This window comes from Ochotona curzoniae, unplaced genomic scaffold, assembly GCF_017591425.1.
Source record: "Ochotona curzoniae isolate NIBS_2020 unplaced genomic scaffold, NIBS_Ocur_1.0 contig_3819, whole genome shotgun sequence".
Classification (NCBI taxonomy): Eukaryota; Metazoa; Chordata; class Mammalia; order Lagomorpha; family Ochotonidae; genus Ochotona; species Ochotona curzoniae.
The window spans coordinates 15,543,456-15,563,501 of NW_024466004.1; the positions used below are offsets into that span (position 1 = coordinate 15,543,456).

The following is a 20,046-nucleotide window of genomic DNA, read 5'->3' on the forward strand; positions in this document are numbered from 1 at the left end:
GATTCTGAGGGTCCAGTGTTGTGCCATGGGTTAAACCATAGCTTCTGGGCCTGGCGCGGTGGTGCAAGTGGTTAAGGTCCTCGCCTTGCACGCCCGGGATCCCATATGGGTGCCGGTTCTAATCCCGGCAGCCCCTCTTCCCTTCCAGCTCCCTGCCTGTGGCCTGGGAAAGCAGTCGAGGATGGCCCAAAGCTTTGGGACCCTGCACCCGCGTGGGAGACCCGGAAGAGGCTCCTGGCTTTGGATCGGCCATAGTATCAGCCGTTGCGCTCACTTGGGGAGTGAATCATCGGACGGAAGATCTTCCTCTCTGTCTCTCCTCTCTGTATATCTGCCTAATAAAAAAAATAATAATAAAAATAAATCTTTAAAAAAAAAACCATAGCTTCTGTCACTGCTATCCCACATGGGAGGGCCAATTTCGAGTTCCAGCTGCTCCACTTCCAATCAAGCTCCCTGTTAATGTGCCTGGGAAAGCAGCAGAAGTACTTGGGACTATCACTCATGTGAGAAACTTGGACAGAGTTCCAGGCTGGAGATTCTGTTTGCACTGGCCCCCAGAATGCTGAGGCCATGCTTGGAGTGAACCAGAGGACGGAAGGTCTTTTTCTCTGTAACTCCGCTTTCAAATGCATGAATCAATCTTAAATGTAAATTCTCATACACTAGGTCTGCAATGGGCACTGGGAGTCTGCATTCCTAAGAAGTTTCCAGGTCAGGCTGGTGGTGCCAGTGGATGGAAAACCTAAGGAGCAAGCATGGAAGAGGACTCCTCGGGCTTCTGATCTTTGAGAACCACTAGAGCAAGGCAGGAACTATCACTCTCCACTTTGCAGATGGGAGACAAAGATTCAGACATTAGATGGCTTGCCCAGGACAATTCACCAAATCGGTGGCACCATCCAGAACAACCTTAGAGATCAATAAATGCTCAGTCCTGTGGGCTCTGCTGTTCTAGTCAAAAAGAGAAGCCTGTAGGTCTGGAGTTCACTTGTAGGATGAATCAAAGTGCTTATTTTCTGACCTTTTACAGCCTATGTATTTCCAACCACATTACTAGCTGCTTTGTGGTTATTTTAATTAGAAAGAAGACTCAAGAGTGTCTAAACTCAACACCAAAAGCCTGACATTTTATGCCTTGCAGAAGATGGGCACGGAATGTGGTTGCCTGATAAAATGCATACAGGATGGCTAGTTACATTTATATTTCAGATAACAGAGAATAATTTTCTATTATAATTATGTCTCATGCAGAGTCTGAGATATACTTACACTTCAAAACATGCATTCATTATTTGTCTGAAATTCAAATGCAACTATCAGTCTTGGATTTTTATTTGCTGCATCTGTCAATCCCAAGAGGGTGACAGGTAGGAAAGAGGGAAGGGATTAGGTTTAAAAAAAAAGGACCATCTCTGGCTTCATCCTCGTTGAACCTAAAGGAAAGCACAAGGACACCAGCATGGCAAAGGCTTCCCAGAGGCCCTCAGCTTACTCACTACTCCTCTGAACGCAGCCGGATTTCCTTAATCCAATAAAAAATGCAACCAAATCAGAAATGTGTTACAGGTTGAGCTGGGCCTGTGTTTCTCTCCTCCCCTCCAAATTCATAGGTTGAAGTCCAGCTCCTGTAAATGTGACCTTATGTGAAAAGAGGGTCTTTGCTGATTAAGATGAAGCAAATGAAGGCTGATACATCAGAAATTAAGAACACAGTAGAGCAAATTAAAAGTATAGTGGAGAATCTTCAAAACAGAATGAAGCAAGCAGAAGAAAGAATCTCAGAATTGAAAGATATTTCCTGTCATCAGGAGGAAGCAAACAAAAAGCTGGAAGCAGAGCTGGATCAGGCCAAAAAAAGTATTCAAGAACTGAAAGACACTATGAAGAGGCCAAAAAGAAGAGTTATGGGAGTCCCAGAAGGTGCAAAAAGAGAAGCTGAGTTTGCAAATGTATTTAATGAAATAATAAGGTAAAATTTTCTTAATCTGGAGAAAGAATTGAGAAACAAGATCCAGGAGAGGCACAGAACTCCCAACAGGCTTGACCAAAAGCAATCTTCACCACGACACATGATCATCAAGCTCTCTTCAATTGAACATAAGGAAAAGATCCTTAAATGTGCACATGAAAAAAATCAATTGACATATAAAGGAATGCCAATTAAACTCACAGGAGATCTCTCACAGGAAACTCTACAGGCAAGAAGAGAATGGAATGGCATATTCCAGACTCTAAAAGAAAACAATTGTCAGCTCAGGATAACATATCCAGCAAAGCTTTCTTTTGTCTTTGAAAATGAAATAAAATTCTTCCACGGTAAAGAAAAGTTAAAAGAATTTGCCTCTTCCAAACCTGCCCTACAAATGATACTTGAAGATGTTCTTTTGACAGAGAAGAAGAATAGCACCCAACAAAACCAAATGTGAAGAAGGCAAATGTGAAGAACATCTCAGTAAAATAACAGAAGATTAAATCAATGAACAACCCAATCCTAAAATGACAGGACCAAATTACCACTTGTACATATTAACCCTGAATGTAAGTGGCTTAAGCTCAATCAAATGTCACAGATTAGAAGATTGAATTAAAAAACAAAACCCATCTATTTCTTGTCTAGAAGAGACACATTTCACCAACAAAAATCAGTGGAAACTATATCTCACGGATTTTGATGTTTTTGTTTTTGTTGGTTTCAACAGTTTCTTCTGATTAAATTATTCAGTGCCTCATAGATCATAGAATAGCATCATTTTCTGCAAGAAGGTTCTTGATTTTCTTTTTCATTTCTTCAGCGACACATTCGTCATTCAGTAGCATGTTATTTTACTTCATGGTGTCGTTAATTTCTTTTTTCTCCCTGATGTTGATTTTGTTTTGTGGCTTTTCATTTAAGGGGATGTATAGTAGCTGTGTAATGGAGATTGCCATATCTAGCAACATGTTATTTAACTTCATGGCATTGTTGCCATATCTAGTAACATGTTATTTAACTTCATGGCATTGTAAATTTCTATTTTTCTTTCTATTGTTGATTTTGTTTTGCGACTTTTCATTTAAGGGGATATACAGTAACTCTGAAATGGAGACTAACATATCCAGATGTGAGCATACAACGCAGTATGCATCTCTACTTGTAGACAAATATGGACTTACAATGAAACTGTTTACTCTATCTTGACAATAGGATGCTGGACTCTCTGCCATTATCCATGCCCGCAATGACGGACATGTGACTATGTATGAAGAACTATACTTTAGTAATGATATAGAGGAACTGGGGGTGGGGGGGAATTGGGGAGGAGATAAGGGAAATCCCAGGAGTCTATGGAACTGTATCATAAAATGATAATAAATAATAAAAGATGAGGTCACAATTAAGTGGAAGGGACTCTAATCCAATGACTGGCCATTTAAAGGGGGAAATGGGGACACAGACACTGACAAATACACAGAAAGCTGTGGACAGATTGGTACTATGCTGCCTTGAACCAAGCTTGGAACAGATTCTGTCCCAACGCCTTCACAGGGGGCATGGGCAGCCGGCACTTCTGCCTGGGATGTCTAGCCTGCAAACCGTAGCACTGCTGGTATCTGCTATGTATGTCATTCTGTGGTACCTTCCTTACAAAAGCCCTGGAAACCTCATAATGGAACCTGGGAGGAAGAGAGCAGGGAAGAGGGAGTTACTGCAAAACAAAGTAACCAAAAAACCGCTTTAGCAACACCCTTGCTTTCGAAAGCCTCTGCTGAGGAAGACACGGAAATTTGGAAATATTGAGCCCTCTGTATGAAAACAGCTGTTGCTTTACTCAAATGCAATGTTACACACTGACTTGAGTAAGTTACACACTAGGTAAAAATGAAAGCTTAGAAATCAGAGTTGACCTGGGGATAGAAAAAAAAGTGAATTTCTCTCACGTCTGGGTCTGAAGATACTTTTGGGGAAACTTTAAAAAAAAATCACAACCTTGACAGACCTGTTATTGTAAACTGTTATTTTTTCCTTCACCCCCATGAGAAGTTTGCCTTCTTCCAGGTCTTACAAACCAAACATTACCATATTGGGTTGGTGGTGATTAGGAGCTCAGAACAAAATTAAGCAGGCTACTCTGATTTCACTTCTCTCTTAATTATTTATTTACTTGTCACATTTCCAACAGCTCCAAAATGGCAAGATTTAAACAAAAGATAGGCTTTTAAACACTACTTTATCCTCCCTTTCTCAAGAAACTAAAACCTGCTCAATTAAGCATGGATTTTTTTTTCCTAATTCACCCTGACCCAGACCTCCCTGACGTCTGGGACCGAACACTCACCTTGGAAAATTCCACACTTGGCTGATGCTATCACATAGGCATCAGGTGTTTTTGTTCCTGACCTGAGAGCCTTTGCAAATGCCGATTCCCAGGCACAGAATGTCCTTTCTTCTGCCCAGACCCCTCTGTGACACCCCCTCAACAAAGTCAGCATCCCTAGAGCATCTTCTCTTTCTCACCCTATTTCTCCTTGTCATACAATCTTACAGATTTCTTCACCACCCTAGCACAGCTATTATTGACAGTTTATTTGTTTATTATGCATCCTTAATGCATGAAAATATTTATGAAGTTGTAGGCAAGACAAGTTTTATTAACTACTTTATACCCAAGGCCTGGCCCACAATAGGCAGACATTTACAAATGTGCTTCAAAAAGTTCGTGGAATATTAAATTATGCAATAAAAAGATGTTTATTTTGATGAAAAGCAATTTTTGAATCCATACACAGTGTTTTCATAACATTCATTTTCCATGAGCTTTCTTCAAATATGCCATGTATGTGCAGATTTCAAAAATGTGTTTACACTTCAGGAAACTTGGTTTTTAATTTTATTATCCACAAGCTTTCAAAGGTCCCCTTACGTTTGCCTAGAAGGCTTAATTAATTAAACCAATGAAGACATGATAGGATTCACAGTGAAAGGTTAGCTTTGGCCTCCACAGGTTACAGGTTCAAGAACCTTCTGCCAAAGTCTTCACAGCAAATAACTGGCAGGTCAGACAAAGGAAGGAATCTCAACTTCAAGTCAAGGAAATTCACTGCTCCACTAGAGAATGTAGAGACAACCAGACAGCAAATAATCTTTCATTTGTTCAAGAGGATTCCCAGTGCTTTACTACTGAGCAGTAGTGACTCCTGGATCTGGTGGTGCGGTCTGAGAAAACCAAGGCCTCAGACCCACAGCTCCCAGGGCTAGACTTGATCTGCAGATGTGTTATTTGAGCCACAGAATGTTTGCCTACATCTCGTTTGTAAAATTTCCAAGTTTGTTTCCAACACATAAAGATTAGGCTATTTCTACCTAATGAGAGCTTTCTTGTGGTTCTCTTAGGGAGAGTTAGGAAATCGAAGGCCTTAGCCACACGAGGGTCTACAGAGCAGTATCCACCTCTTTAGAGGATGCTCTCCCCAGTGCAGCCCAGCTGTGAGCTGCCTCGCCCTACAGCTCCTTCCCCGCTGGGCTGAGGAGTGCTTGTGAAGTCTGAGCTACATCCGACAATGAGAGCTAGACTTCCTGTTAACCCCAGGAAACCTCAGCTCCTGCAGGCCAGCTGAGGATGTAGCAGCTCTGGTCTGTTGCCTCCTGACTGTCCTACAAAACATGTGTGAGCCTGCGGTTTACTCCTGACCCCAGCCCGGTCACAGTGCAGCACTCTGTCCCTCAGCTGTGTTTTCACACACTAAGGAACTGCAACATCCTGCCTCTTCTCTACATAGAGAGGATTAAAAAGGAGGCTGTCCTCTTGAGCCTGGACCCACTGGCCTCATGCCTCCTGCTGTGTCTCCAGCACAAGTCAACATTGGGTGCTTTAGGGAAAGGAGTCCCAACCCCACATGGCACCCTAGGGCTCTACAGTTTTCTTCTGATGGTTGTGGCAGAAAGAGGGATGCTCCCAGCTGTTAAGCCTGCACCACAGTTATCTCAATAGTGAAAGGATGCTGGTCACAAAGATTAACGGTTTACAAAGAGTAAGTATGTGCAGGGGCAAAGGAAGTTTCCCCAAGTCCCCTGGGCTTGTCAGGGCCAGAGGGATTTGGGGATCAGGGCTTTCCTTACCTGCTGTAGGCACACTGACGTTGTACTGAGGTAAAATAAATAGGAAGGCAGTTTTGGCTGTGACCTGTAAAACAGAGAGAAAAAAAGATCTAATTGAACTTCTTAGTCATACCAAAAGAAAGACGTGGAGCCTGTAACCAGCTCCCAGGGCCCAGCCCTTTTCTACCTCAGACCCACGGACCTCTGGTACAAACAGCTTTCCTTTGTGCAGTTAGCACAGGCTTTTGTTCCATTTTTCTTGAATGACGTCCTTCCCAATACCTATGCTAAAATCAAAACAACCCTGGGCACCAGATGCTATAGAGACTGGGACTTGCTGTAGAAGGAAGGAAACAATTAGGCTTGGCAGGCTGGCGGCTCACAAGCAGAGGGCACAAATTTATCTGCCACTCATTAATTCATTCATTCACTCAGTCAAGTATCTATTAAGTTTGTTCTGTGCACCCAAAATCTTGGAAGACAGAAGCAGTAAAGTCATGGTCTTGGAAAATCTCAGGTCCAGGCTGAGCTTTCCCTGTCTCTGGTTGCCCGCACATTGGAGAGCAGCCCTAAAAACCTTACCCTGAGCTTCAGAAACACAGAAATTCAGCTGCTTATTTCACATCCCCTTCCTGACCCCTGTACCCTGATGCACAGGACAGGTAATACCTACACTGCTGGTTTATTGATTTCAAAAGATGCCTTTAAGGTATCAGCTGTGGTGTGGAAGAGGAAAAGAAGGAAAGAAACAAAGAGAGAAAGAGAGGAAGAAAGAAAGAGGGAGAAAGAGAGAAAGAAAGAGAAAGAAAGAGAAAGAGAGAGAAAGAGGAAGGAAGGAAGGAAGGAAGGAAGGAAGGAAGGAAGGAAGGAAGGAAGGAAGGAAGGAAGGAAGGAAGGAAGGGAGGGAGGGAGGGAAGGAGAGAGAGGGGGAGGGAGGAAAGAAGAAAGCAAGCAAGCAAGCTATTAATGGTCAGGTCAGTATCTTGACAGTTCAGCCAGCAAGGCAGAGATGATAAAATGTGGGAATTTGATGTCTGGACTCAAGAATGGAATATCTGAGTTCAAATGCTGGCTGTGCTGTTTGCTGGCCAAGCAAATAACCTTATATCCTGAGCCTCAGTTTCTGTATATAAAAATGGGGGTATTTGCAGAACCTCATCTCTGGGCTCCTGTCAGGCTCATGAAAATTGGGGTTTGGCAGTCATCATCCCTGCTGTCCTGGGCCACACATGAGGCCTAGATAGGAGCAGGCCTTTCCCAGGAAACCCTGGAGACTCATTAATAAAGAGTTGCTGGTTCCCTTCCAAAGAGGTCTGAAAGATGGGCAGTGTGGGGAGGGTGTAGGGCAAACACATGTTATCATGACCAAATTGCCATGAGAACCAATGAGTAACACATTACAGACCCCCTTTGTCTCTCAGATGCTGTTGTTTAATATTCACTTATTTTTTAGTTATTTATTTTATTATTTGCTTATTCATTTTTATTATTTGAAAGGAAGACTGACAAAGAGAGAAGGTGAGGCAGAGACAGTAGTTCCATCAGCTGGTTCACCTACCAAATGGTCACAATGGCAGGGCCAGGCCAAAATCAGGAGGCCAGGACACCACGCAGGTCTCCCATGTAGGTGCTGGGGCCTACACACTGGGCTCTCCCCTGCTGCTTTTCCAAGTGCATCAGTAAGGATCAGATGGTAGGCCGCCAGGACTTGACCCAAAGCTCCAATATGGGATTTCCAGTGCTGCAGGCTGCAGCTTAATTGCTCCACTACAATGCAGCTCCTGACACTCCCACTCCTGACCCGGAAGTGATAGGTGACTATCCCTGGCCTACACGCCAGACAGCCCTCTCCTTTAGGGAGCAACTGTCTAGAGATAATAAGAACCACTGCCCTGTATTGTCATTTACCAGGCACAGGCAACACAGCCCAGGAGTCTTCTCATGCATTTGTGTAGGGGTTAGTACCATTGCCTCCCACATGTTCTGTCCAGCTTGTAGGGGAAGCCCAATGGAAACAAGCTCTGGAAACAAAGCCCTGACCAAACACACAGGTCCGCCCCATTCCCCAACTGAGCACCTCATTACTTGGTCCCTAAGACCCTTTTCAGGGAAGGTATTTGGACTAGCGGTTGCTACAGGGTTAAGACATCCCTAGTCTGTATTAGACTACCTGGATTCAAGGAGCAGCTCTGCTTCTAGCTTCCTGCAATGCACATCTGGAAGGCAGCAGGTGGTGGCTCAGATCCCTTCAGGAGAGACCCAAATTGGGTTCCTGAGACCCATTTCAGTTATTTGGGAGAAATCTGGATGTGAACCCTTGATATGTCTCTCTACTTCTGAAATAAGAGAAGGATCATTTTTCTAGGTTCCCTACCTACCTGGCATTCAATTATCTGCATTCTCTTCAGAATACACATGCCTGATTTCAGCCAAAATCTATTTGCTAGCTCCTTCTAGGATTTTAGTCTCATTTCATATTCTACTTCTCCCACACAGCCACACATACATGTATGCACAACAGGGTTCTACTGATGAGACTCTCAGTCATCTTCCCTTGTAACCTCCCACACAAACCCTCCTAGCTGCCCTGGGGCCTGCTCTCTTCTCATGTGAGAGCCTACGTGCCTCTCTTCTATATTATCACCTCCACACACTCTTCACAGTTCCCAGAAGCTGTGACCATCTCACAAACTATCCACCTTACCACCCCCACCCCGTGACCACTACACCACAGTCCACAACCACTCACTGAACAAGATGGAAAAAAAAATGTGAAGAAGTTGCATCTGCTTCAGTCCACTGCTCTGGTTTCCTCTTTATCAGGTGCCACTCTCTTGCTACTCACTGGCACTCTCTTCTGTCACCAACAGTCTTCCCCTCTAGACCCGACCTGCAGCTAAACCACCTGAACCCAGCTTTGCCTAAGCACAACCCTGACCAACACCCAGCCACAGTCACTCTCCCACTGAACCCCCATCATAATGGTCAGCCTTGCCTCCATCACCTGACCCTCCACACTAGGATCCCCCATGATGCCCTCAAAGACAAACTTTGTCTCCTCAGAGTGAGCTATTCAAGAAGGATGATCTGAGGACAGCCTTTCTCCCCAGGATGCCTGGGGATCGTTCCCTGGGTTCTGGAGTTTGTGTGGGAGTGAAGGAGGTGATGGCTGGTGCCATCTGTCCATCTGTCCATCCACAGTGTCCTGGCATGACCCCTGTTGCCCCAACTAGGGAGCACTAACAGGTGTCCAGAGAGTCACTCCCTGGATAACGAGGCTCCAAAGAGTTAGAGTCCATCTCCAAGGTAGGTCATTGCTCAATGTGCAGAGTACCGCAGCACACCGTGTTCAGCCCTAGCTGCCCAAGAGTCCAAGGAGGAACTCTGCAAATCCTGATGCCCAGGCCCTGATAGGTCAACCTTCCCAGAACATTGAACTGATGCCCTGGGCCCTGATGGTTCAACCTTCCCAGAGCATTCCAAGATGCAGTCAAGATTGAGAATCCTTTCTTTTAAAAAATAACAGAAGGTAGACCTGTGGAATGGGGGCCCACATTTACCTTTACCCTAAGCTGTGGACACAGTCAATTCTCAGACAAATCACAATAGTCACATTCTGTCAAGTCACAATGAACACCAAACCAGCCAAGATGGAAGCACTGCTTCTACCAGAAACACAAGGCGAGATGCCAACAAACTTCTGGTCTCATTTGCAACAGATCAAAACATGACCTTCCATTATGTGTATTTCTGTTTCAAGACAACTGTATAATAATATATGTCAGGAACTCACTGAATTCAAGGGCAACATTACTCTATGTAACACACCCGAACAAGGCTGAAATAACACTTGTGTCATCCTTGAAATACATTACAGCCTCACATTTAGGAGCACCAGAAAGCACTTCCTGTCATTTAAAACAGTGAAATCAGCAACAAGGACACAGAAAACACGAGTGCAAAAATTACACTAGTTCACAGTGTGTCAAGAGCTGAACAGGACAGAGAAGGCTTCCCATCGACCTGTGGGGCAATTCAAGAGTTTTGTCTTTCTGCAAATGTCTGTGAATAACCACAGATGTCAAAGACTGATTCTGGGGTTACAAACACATTTTAGGAAGTCAATGAATTTGCAAAAACAAAATCCAGAAAAACGAAAGAAGACAAATGTATTAGAGCAAACCTGAGTATTAGCTCCAGAAGCATCAGGTTGCTGTGTTTTTAAATAGCTTTCAGAAGGTATCATTTACACATGCTACATTTCACCCATCTTAACTGTGTAGCTGGTAAGTGGCTTATTTTATATTTCTTCCTTTGCTGGAATATTAAGTACTAGGAAAATAGGGATCTAGCCTGCCTTCATTCTCTTCTATTCATAGTGTTTAACACAATCAAGACTAGAGAAAACACTTAGAAAAAGTTAAATACAAATTAAGCAGGGAAGCCAGCACCGGGCTGTGTTAGCTAACCCTCCCTTGCCAACTGCCACATTTATACTTCTGTGCACATCCTCTTCCTCCCTGGACAGTTCCAGTACTGGACATGTAGTTGGGGGCCCATAAATATATATTTGATTGATTCATACTTCAACCACAGGTGGATGTTAAACATAAGTCTGAACATAATTTTGAAAACAACAGAGTCTAGGGTTCTGAACTGGGGAAAAATATCAGATTCCAGTATTTTTCCGATCCTATCCCCTGGCAATAGCAGCAGAAGTTAGTTCTGAGATGTGCACCTTCCTCTGATGGCAGCCATGCTTGCTCCCACCTCACCCTACCTCAGCAAGATGGGGAAAGTTCCCCATCCTACAGACAAGTAAGCTGAACTTGGTGCACAGAGAGGCAAAGTAACTTTTAGAATCCTCTACACAAGCAGAAAAAGCAACATTCAACTTAGCCTTTTTTTTTCTATTTTAAAATTATTTATTTAATTATGGGGCTGGTGTTGTGATGTAAAGGATAAAGTCAGTTCTGTAACACCAGCATCCCATGTGGGCACTGGTTCAAATTCCACTGTTCCAATTCTGATCCAGTTCCCTGATGCCATGCTAGACATGTGGACACTTGAAAAAGCTCCTAGTTCCTGGCTTCAGCCTGGCACACAGCCCTGGCTGTTGCAGCCACTTGGGGAGTGAATCACAATATAAACAGTCAGTCTCTCCCCCCCCAAAAAAATTAAAGAAAAATGAAAAAAAAATTGTATATATTGAGACCAAAGAAAAAGAGCAAAGAATAAAGTTCATCTACAAAAATTCATTCCAGGAAGACCTCCTCACTGGCCAAGGTGACTCTCTATCTCATTGGTCATTGAAAGGAGCAAGGCGAGATCCACCCCGGAAGCATCACATCCTGTAATGGACAAACCCCAAAAGCACCAGTCCAACAGGGAGAGCCATTTCTTGATGCTTCCCACCATCCTTTAGCTTGGCAAATCTTCACTCCATCACCCTCATCCAAACTCAGACAGGGACAAAACAACTCAACAGCTTTTCTCTGTACACACCAGCTGAGTGTGTGTAACACAGGGAACCCAGAAATAGGAGCCTATTAAAAATGTCACTCCCATTATTTCTCATCCTTCTAAGGCTGTTTATAGGAAACATGATTGAGCTTAATAGCATTTTAAATGCCACTCTGTGGGTGAAAGGTTAAAAGTGACAATGTGCCAACACACTAATGCAAAGGGAGAACACTGAATCAGGCAGAAGGGACCACATCCCTCTCATACACACACACACATACACACACATACAGAGGGAGGGAGGGAGAGAGGGAGGGAGGGATGGAAGGAAGAGGAAAGAGAGCGAGAGCGAGAAAGTCATTAACATTTTTAATGAAGACAAAGCATCAAACACAAAAGCAAGGTAGTTGTGCATGCTTGTGTAGCCATTACAAAACCAGAACTGTTCCACACGCCATGTTCTATTAGCTGCATATGAACCTGAGCCCTTGCTTGCAACCACGTTGATGCTGGTGAAACCACTGCTGCCAGCTCAGCACAGCATACATGCCAATCCTAACACTGCTGTGGGCCAGCAGGGCGACCCTCAGCAAGGTGTTGGAGCTCTGGACCCCAGTTTCCACATCCTTTAACAACAAAAATGATGATGATGATGATGAAGATCTGACAAAATGCCTGGCATGGTTTTTATTGGCTTTCCAGGAATGATCACATGTAAATCTCAAGCAATACTACACTGCAGGTACTGATATTGTCCCCATTCTAAAGACAGATAAGGGAAAGATAAGGCCAAGAGAGGTGGTCTACAATGAATATCCTTAAAGGTAGTCCTCACGGCCATCTTCAAAAAACTCTAATTTCGGGCCCGGCGCGGTGGCGCAAGTGGTTAAAGGTCCTCGCCTTGCACGCCCGGGATCCCATATGGGCGCCGGTTCTAATCCTGGCAGCCCCGCTTCCCTTCCAGCTCCCTGCCTGTGGCCTGGGAAAGCAGTCGAGGACGGCCCAAAGCTTTGGGAACCTGCACCCGCGTGGGAGACCCGGAGGAGGCTCCTGGCTTCGGATCGGCATAGTATCGGCCCGTTGCGCTCACTTGGGGAGTGAATCATCGGACGGAAGATCTTCCTCTCTGTCTCTCCTCTCTGTATATCCGCCTTTCCAATGAAAAAATAATAAAAAATAAATCTTTAAAAAAAAAAAAACTCTAATTTCTTGAGCCTGTTCAGTCTTTGATATCACAAACCAAGCCTCACATTAACAACTTGCTGAGAGCTCTTAGCCAAAATTTAAAATATATAGTTTAGCTTCTCTGCCTGGGAAAACAAGAGCCAGGTATCAGCTAGACTGGCAGAGCAAAAATGTTAACTCACTGGCCCCTCAACCACAGGCACTAGGAATCTCAAGGCCTCTGAATGCTAAGCCGATGCCAATTCTCTTCACTGCAAGAGGATGGCCAGCCACCAAAGATAAAAGAGAAGAACAGTTATAGGAGCCATCTCATCACTTCCTCTGCACACTGAATTCTTCAGTTGGATTCATTCTGTATTTTTTGTTTTGTTCCCCCTCCCCCCCCACCTTGGCCAATATGTCCATGTACGGCCCTTGGAAGGGGCCACGTGGCGAGAGTGGGAGGGCCTTCAATGTTGAAAAGAAATGTCTCCTTTGAAAGTAGGTTCTCCCTGCCTTATCCCCCAGCCCAGCTAGTCCTTCAGGAAGCCCAATTGGCTCAGCCACTCACTTTCCGCAAATGGACTTTGCATCTATCTGCTGAGGCTGTGGATAGGAAAATTTCCATCAGACAGGAAAACACTGGAAAGTTACACCCCATCGGTGGAGAAGAGACTTTTTTTTTTTTTGGTCACATAAAGGATTCTTTTAGTCCTCTCTCCCTCTACATGCATCCAGAACTTCTGAATTCAACCAGCTGAGTCCTTGGATCACTTGCATTCATGACCATGTACTTGGCCAGGACATGATGGTCTTGGGTCTACAGCTCCCCCTCTATTCAATAAAAAGCAGACAGGACTGAAACAAAGACACTTTTCACTCTGGCTTTCAGAAAACCTCCATTTTGGATGACCAGGGCTGCTGGGAGGGCTCCACCTCACAGCTGGAACACAGGGGGCAGAGCTGTGACAGTACCTTTCTGTGTGGCTTTCAGCTACACCTCACCTGAAAAACTGCCTTGATGTGAAGGCACTGCTGAACACACACACACAGAACCCTTGCAAATCTGTGACGGTCAGGTGGACAGACTCACTATTCACAGACTGGATGGCAGCTCATATCAGGTTAAAAATGATGGTGTATATTCAAGATAAAAACTTGCAATCAGTGATGCAACTTGCTTCATTATATTTGATGGTTTAAAAGCCTATATATTTTTATGGAAATAAAGATAAACTGAGGAGAGTTCATGCAAAGAGTTTTTTAAATCTTTGAAGTCTAGCTTTTTAAAAAGATGCAAAAAGGGTATTTCACAGGATTAAGCTTCCATTTAGGACTAAACTTCCACAATGTTCCATATTGGAGTACTGGTCCATGTCCCAGCTGCTCTGCTTCTGATCCAGCTCCCTGCTAATGTATGTGAGAAATCAATGGGCCCCTGGTACCCAAGCAATGAGGAGGGAATACTGGCTCCCAGCTGCGGTCCGACCCAGACTTCGCTGCTGTGGCCATTTGGGCGCAAACCAGTAGATAGAAGAACTCTCCCTCCTTCTCTGTTGCTCTGCCTTTCAAATAAATGCATTTTTAAAAATGCATATGAAGCTTGAACCTGTCATACTAGACACATCCAGCTTGAGAAATTAATCAAGAGCCCAAGAGTAAGAGGCGGCTTCCACATGATCCTTCCTCACTTCTTTTTTATTTGCAATTCGATTCGTTTTGAGACCATGTGTCCTACAGATAGCCTTAATTACCGAAAAAAAAAAAAAGCATACATGCGTTTGCACGACCTAAGTGCTTTCCTTCTCTGGAAGCCTTAATCTACAGACCCAATCCTCCCCCTAAAAGGGACCTGGTTAAATATTGCTGACACTCATTACTTGACTACACTCTTCACCCCTCCCCCTCAAACAGCTTTTCCCCTTATTTGGACAGCATAGCATACTCACAAACTCTCCCTTGCAGAAGCTGAAAACTCAAGATAAATAAAGAATTGCTCATACAGAATAACTCCAGGCACATCAATGTTCTTCTAACATGTTTGGCCTGCATCACATGACGGCGTTTAGATTACTGGTTGCATGAGGATATTAATAAAACACCCACACATCACTACTCTTGGGCAAAAAGACAGAATATGTTTAAAATGAAATAAAAGTTAGAAAGAAGGGTTTGGAGGACGCAAGCAACTTTGGAGTTAAGATTAGGCAAGATTTTAGTCGCCAGAAAGAACTGCATCCTCAACCTATCAGCATGATTCTATTTGCAGTTTTAAAAGATGCTTTAACTGCATAAGGCAGTTAACACATGGTGGGTAATTCCAAGGTGACAGATCTGTCTTCAACAGCCAGGCCAGCCCAGTGGCTGTCTGAGGGCTCTCTCAAGTGGGTGCCAGGGACAATCATCCCGAAAGAACTTCTGGTATTTCCTGATGTTCAAGGAAATAGCAGGATTCAACGACTCCACAGACCCAGAGCAGCAGGGCCAGGCAGGAATCAGGTATACTTGCCTCCTTTTGCTTGCTGTAGTTTAAGGAAAGCAATACTCAAGGCAGACAGTGATCTACAATAGATGCATTTTATAGTTTTTAAAAGCATTTTTAAAGAAATGAGCTTTTCCTTTCTTAAAGGGAGTTTTAAAACACATTTGTTGAAAGGTGAGTGGGAGACAGAGAAGCAAGATCTTCTGTCCACTGTTTCATTACCCCAAAAGCCCAGAACAGCCAGTAATGAGCCAATTCCATTTGGGTCTCCCACACAGGTGGCAAGGGTCCAAGCCAAGTACTTAGGCCATCATCAGCTACTTCCCTGGCACACTGTCAGGGACCTGGATGGGAAGCAATAAGCCAATACTTGAACGAGCACAGCCATCACAAGTGGTAGCTTAACTCACTATAGGACAACACTTTCATTGTAAAAAAAAAAAAAGTAAGTTCTTTTGAGACACAAAGAACAGAGAGATGCTCCCATCTATTGGTTGCTTCCTAGATGCCCACACTGGTCAAGATCCAAGAACATAAGCCAGGTCTCTCACATGGGTGGCGGGAACCCATTTAACCTGCCTCCCTGGGTCTGCAGTAGCTGGAAGTGAGTCAGGAGCCAGCCAGGGCCTGAATTTCTGATGTGGGAAGTAGGCGTATGAGCTATTGGGCTAAAAACCTGCTCCCACTCTGACCATTCTCAACTACTGCTTACCATCTGGGAACTTGCCTAATCACACCTTAGCATGCTAACTCTGCATTGTGTATAGATTAGAGATTGCTATGAAAATGAACCTTGAGTTCACAGGGATGCAGCAAAGTAAATCCATCTTTGGGGGAATAAACCAAACCCACCAGCAAAACTAAAGACCAGTTCACCCCATCAGTTTTGTATTCATTTGCTATTTGTGCAGGACCCATCAAGCAGGCCCTTCCCAAAGGTCTACCTCCATCCATGCTTTAAATGAATGAACTGGGGCTGGAAGGCAAATTCTGTCCTGGTTTTTACACATTCCTCCTCCATCAGGGGTGTGTCAAGCAAAAGAGACTAACTGATGTGTTCTCTGGAGCTGGCCATGACCCCTTTCCATTAACGCTACAGATGACAGGCCAGCACAGGTGTTCAGCTCTGTGTGTCGTCTTGTGTATCCCCTATATTTCCTTCCACTGTCCATACGGTAACAGCACACCCTGCTCCTGTGGGAAACACAGTCACACAGTCTGCACAGATGAATCCCATTTGCATGAGTTCATGAAGCCCTGCCAAGGGCTGCACAAGGACAGGCGGGGAGCAGAAGCTGATGATTATGATTTGATTCAGGTGACTTAAGCCAATGCAGGAAGATTCACAAAAAGCAAAAAAATCCAGCACTCAAACATCCTTGTTCAGAAGCAAGCAATATCCACAAGGGACTGTTGAGATTCATCAGCCAAGTGGAGGGAAGAATAACAATACAAAGCCAAGAGCTCCCAAGAAAAGATGCCACCAAAGGCATGGCCTCAGGGAAACAGCACCCATACTTCGCACAAAGCAGTCCCCCCAGAACCCAACCCAAATATGCCAAGTTGGCGCAGCTGCCAGTATTTATTTACATTAAGTGCCACATCCTCACATCAATTACTCTTTAACACAGATACACAGTAGTTATACTCCTTACCATAAAATATTATTATAAGACCATGAAAGTGGCATTTTATGGGGCCAGGGCTGTGGTGTGGTGAATTGTGCCACCATATGTAGTACTGGAATCTCATAAGGGTGCCAGATGGAGTCCTGACTGCTCAGGTTTGAATCTAACATCCTGCTAATGCACCTGGGAAAAAGTGCAGCACAGGACTCAAGTGTTTAGCCCTCCCTCCCCATGTGGGAGACCTGGAAGAAGCTGCTGGTACCTGGCTTCAGCCAAGCCCAGTTCCTATCACTGGTGAGTGAACCAGCAGATGAAACATCTCTCTCTGACTCTGCCTTTCAAATAAATAAATCTTCTATTTTTTTTAAAGTGATCTTTTAAGTAACATCTAAAGTTCCTGGTGCTTTTGCTCAGGGCAGCAAGGCCAGTCTTTACCACAACCTAGTACCCCAGGAACCTGACTATGACTTCACATGAGAAGACAGCTCAGGAAGAAAATCAAATGTCTCGAGGAGGAGAGATCCTGGCCTGAAATTACTGCTCATTCTTTGAGGCTGGCCAGAGGAGTCTAGGACCCCAGAGCCCTTCCACCACAGGGCTCCCTGTGGAAAGCCCCCTTGCTATGAACTTGGGTCTCAGAGTGAAGTACACTCTGGGGTGTACCCCACCAAGGTCATTTAGCAGCTATGTTTCTGGGAAATAGAGAAGAGGGAGGGACTGTCTGGGACACCAATGACCTTAAGCTTCAGTCAAGAAGCACTGTCTCTCAGCAAGACAATCACACAGTGACAGTCTGAGAAGAGAAGGAAGTCACACACAAAGAGGGGCAGAAGGAGGCAGGCACTGCCTGCCACCTAGGTCTTTGAGGCAGCAGCAGAAGAGGAGGGTGGTTCTCTTCCTTTGGCTTCCCAATGTACCACTATGTGCCCTCATTACAACACACAAACCCCAAGGCAAAAACGAAGGCCACAGTCATGATCACAGCAGTCAGAAAAACTACCCCTGGGGCCTGGTCCCACCACTTCCCCCAACCAGGCCCTAGACAACAGACAGATCTTCTAAATCCCACCAGTAGTGTTCTGTAGTCCTACCAGCCTCCCTATTAAAGAAAAACCAGGGTCCCTGCCTGGTATTCCAGGATTTCTACACATGCCCCTACCTTGCCTCTTTAAAACATATATATTTATTTATTCCCATTTTATTTGATATCCAGAAAGACAGAATTTCCACCTGCTGATTTGCTCCCCAAATGCCTGCAACAGCCAGGGCTGGACCAGGCTGAAACCAAGGAGCCAGGAACTCCATCAAGGTCTCCACATAAGAAGCAGAGGTCCTAACACTTGAGCCTCTTCTGTTGCTTGCTCAGGTACACAGTAATAGGAAGCTGGATCTGAAGCAGAGAAACTGAGACTTCAACAAAGCATGCAAATATGGTATGTGCATGTCCCAAGTGGTGATTTAAACACTGGGCCAAATGTTTCACCCTCCAGCCCACCTTTCAAGATTTGTATCATCAACTCCCAGACAGGACAATCATGCCTGCCATCCCAAACATTAAAGGCAGAAAAGCCACCACTAAACTTGGTAGCCTTGTCAACCAAATCAGTATGCAAAAGATCATTCACAACACAACCAAACCATCTCTACCAGAGAGCACATGCAAGCAGTTCAGGAGACTGTTAGAGGAACTAAGACACAGTCTGAGGCTGCCCCACTATTACAGAAAACTTCATCAAGGAGGTCCTACCTGACCTCCTTACTAAAGGGATGAACAGACGCTGTGGGTGGAGAGAACCACCTGCACAAAGGTGCAGAGCAGGAGAAATAGGACTCTCCCGTGAAACCGAGGGGTCTGTGTGTGGACAGTGATAAGGTTGCAAGGCCGGTAAGAGCCAGGTGGTAGGAAAGGCCTTTAGTGGCAGGTATCAAAGTTAGACTTTATTCACATGCAGGAGGAAGCCACTTAGCATATTAGACACTTAAAATTCTTTTCTTTTTAAGATTTATTTAGTTTTATTGGAAAGGCAGATATACAGAGAGGAGGAGAGACAGGAAGATCTTCCACCCGATGGTTCACTCCCCAGGTGATCGCAACGGCTGGAGCTGAGCCAATCCGAAGCCAGGAGCCCGGAGCTCTTTCAGGTCTCCCACACAGTTGCAGGGTCCTAAGGCTTTGGGCCATCCTTGACTGCTTTCCCAGGCCACAAGCAGGGAGCTAGATGGGACGCAGGGCCACTGAGATTAGAACCAGCGGCCATACGAGATCCCAGCGCATGCAAGGCAAGAGGACCTTAACCACTATGCTATTGCGCCGGGCCCAAACACTTACAATTCTTAACACAATGCTTTGAGCATCTCAAGAGCCCTCACTTTGCTCTGTAAATCTGCCTTTCCAATAAAAACAAATAAATATTTTTAAAAGATTAAAAGACTGATTTTAAAAGAAGGAAAGGTGACCCAGATCAGGACAGAGTCAGGCCAGGGGTAAGCAGAGGCCCTTTCCTCGCCCTCATACAAAAACCATGTCTTCATCCATCTACAGACCCCTGGTGTCCCTGGCCCCGAGGAGAGGTTCAGTACCTAACAGTGTTCTAAGAGCGCAGGTGGGTTATGGCGCTTCTTACTCTCTGGGAAGACTTCTGGGAGGACCAGAGCTGCACCAGAAAGATAGAGCAGGTATGTGGAATGTGTGGAAGGATGAGGACTAACACACAGTCACCAGGTGCTGTGAAGGTGCCACAGGATGCCTGGAGCTGTGCAACTCTGTTTAACATTCTCATGTCAGCCTGGAAAGGAGGAGTGGATGTCCACTGTGTGGTCCTGCAGATGTCAGCTGTCCTCACAACTCTGAGAAGTCTGACTCATTCACTTCTTCCTCCCTTCCTTCCAAGAGGCATGTCCGACCCCTGAGTCCATCAGCAGGTCCCTCAGCCCTTCCTGCACAGTGCACTATTCAGGGCAGTGCCTCCCAAAATGATTTCAGATGAGATAAAGACAAGGCTGCTTCCCTCAAAGTAAAGCAGGCAGCTCTGTAACTGACCATTTCAAACTCTTTCAAGCCACAGCCCTAAGCCACTGTGCCCTATTTTATAATTTAGTAATTGGATTTTATCATTTACTTAACGGACAAGTGAGTTGGAGCTTTGCCTTGCAAAACTGTCAGGAAAGCAACTTCCTGTGAGATTCGTTCAGACACTCAAAGACTAATGGTAACTGGAAACAGTGATTAC

The 20,046-nt window shown here is 44.8% G+C and overlaps 1 protein-coding gene across 2 annotated transcripts in view; it reads right to left on the bottom strand.

Annotated features, from left to right (window-relative positions):
* The window catches only part of TRAM2 (translocation associated membrane protein 2), a 78,714-nt gene that overhangs the window by 31,735 nt on the left and 26,933 nt on the right, over positions 1-20,046 (bottom strand). For both annotated transcript variants that reach the window (XM_040983536.1, XM_040983535.1), the window contains exon 2: positions 6,101-6,164. In XM_040983536.1, the coding sequence (XP_040839470.1) occupies positions 6,101-6,164 (64 nt within the window). The remainder of the gene's footprint in view (positions 1-6,100; positions 6,165-20,046) is intronic.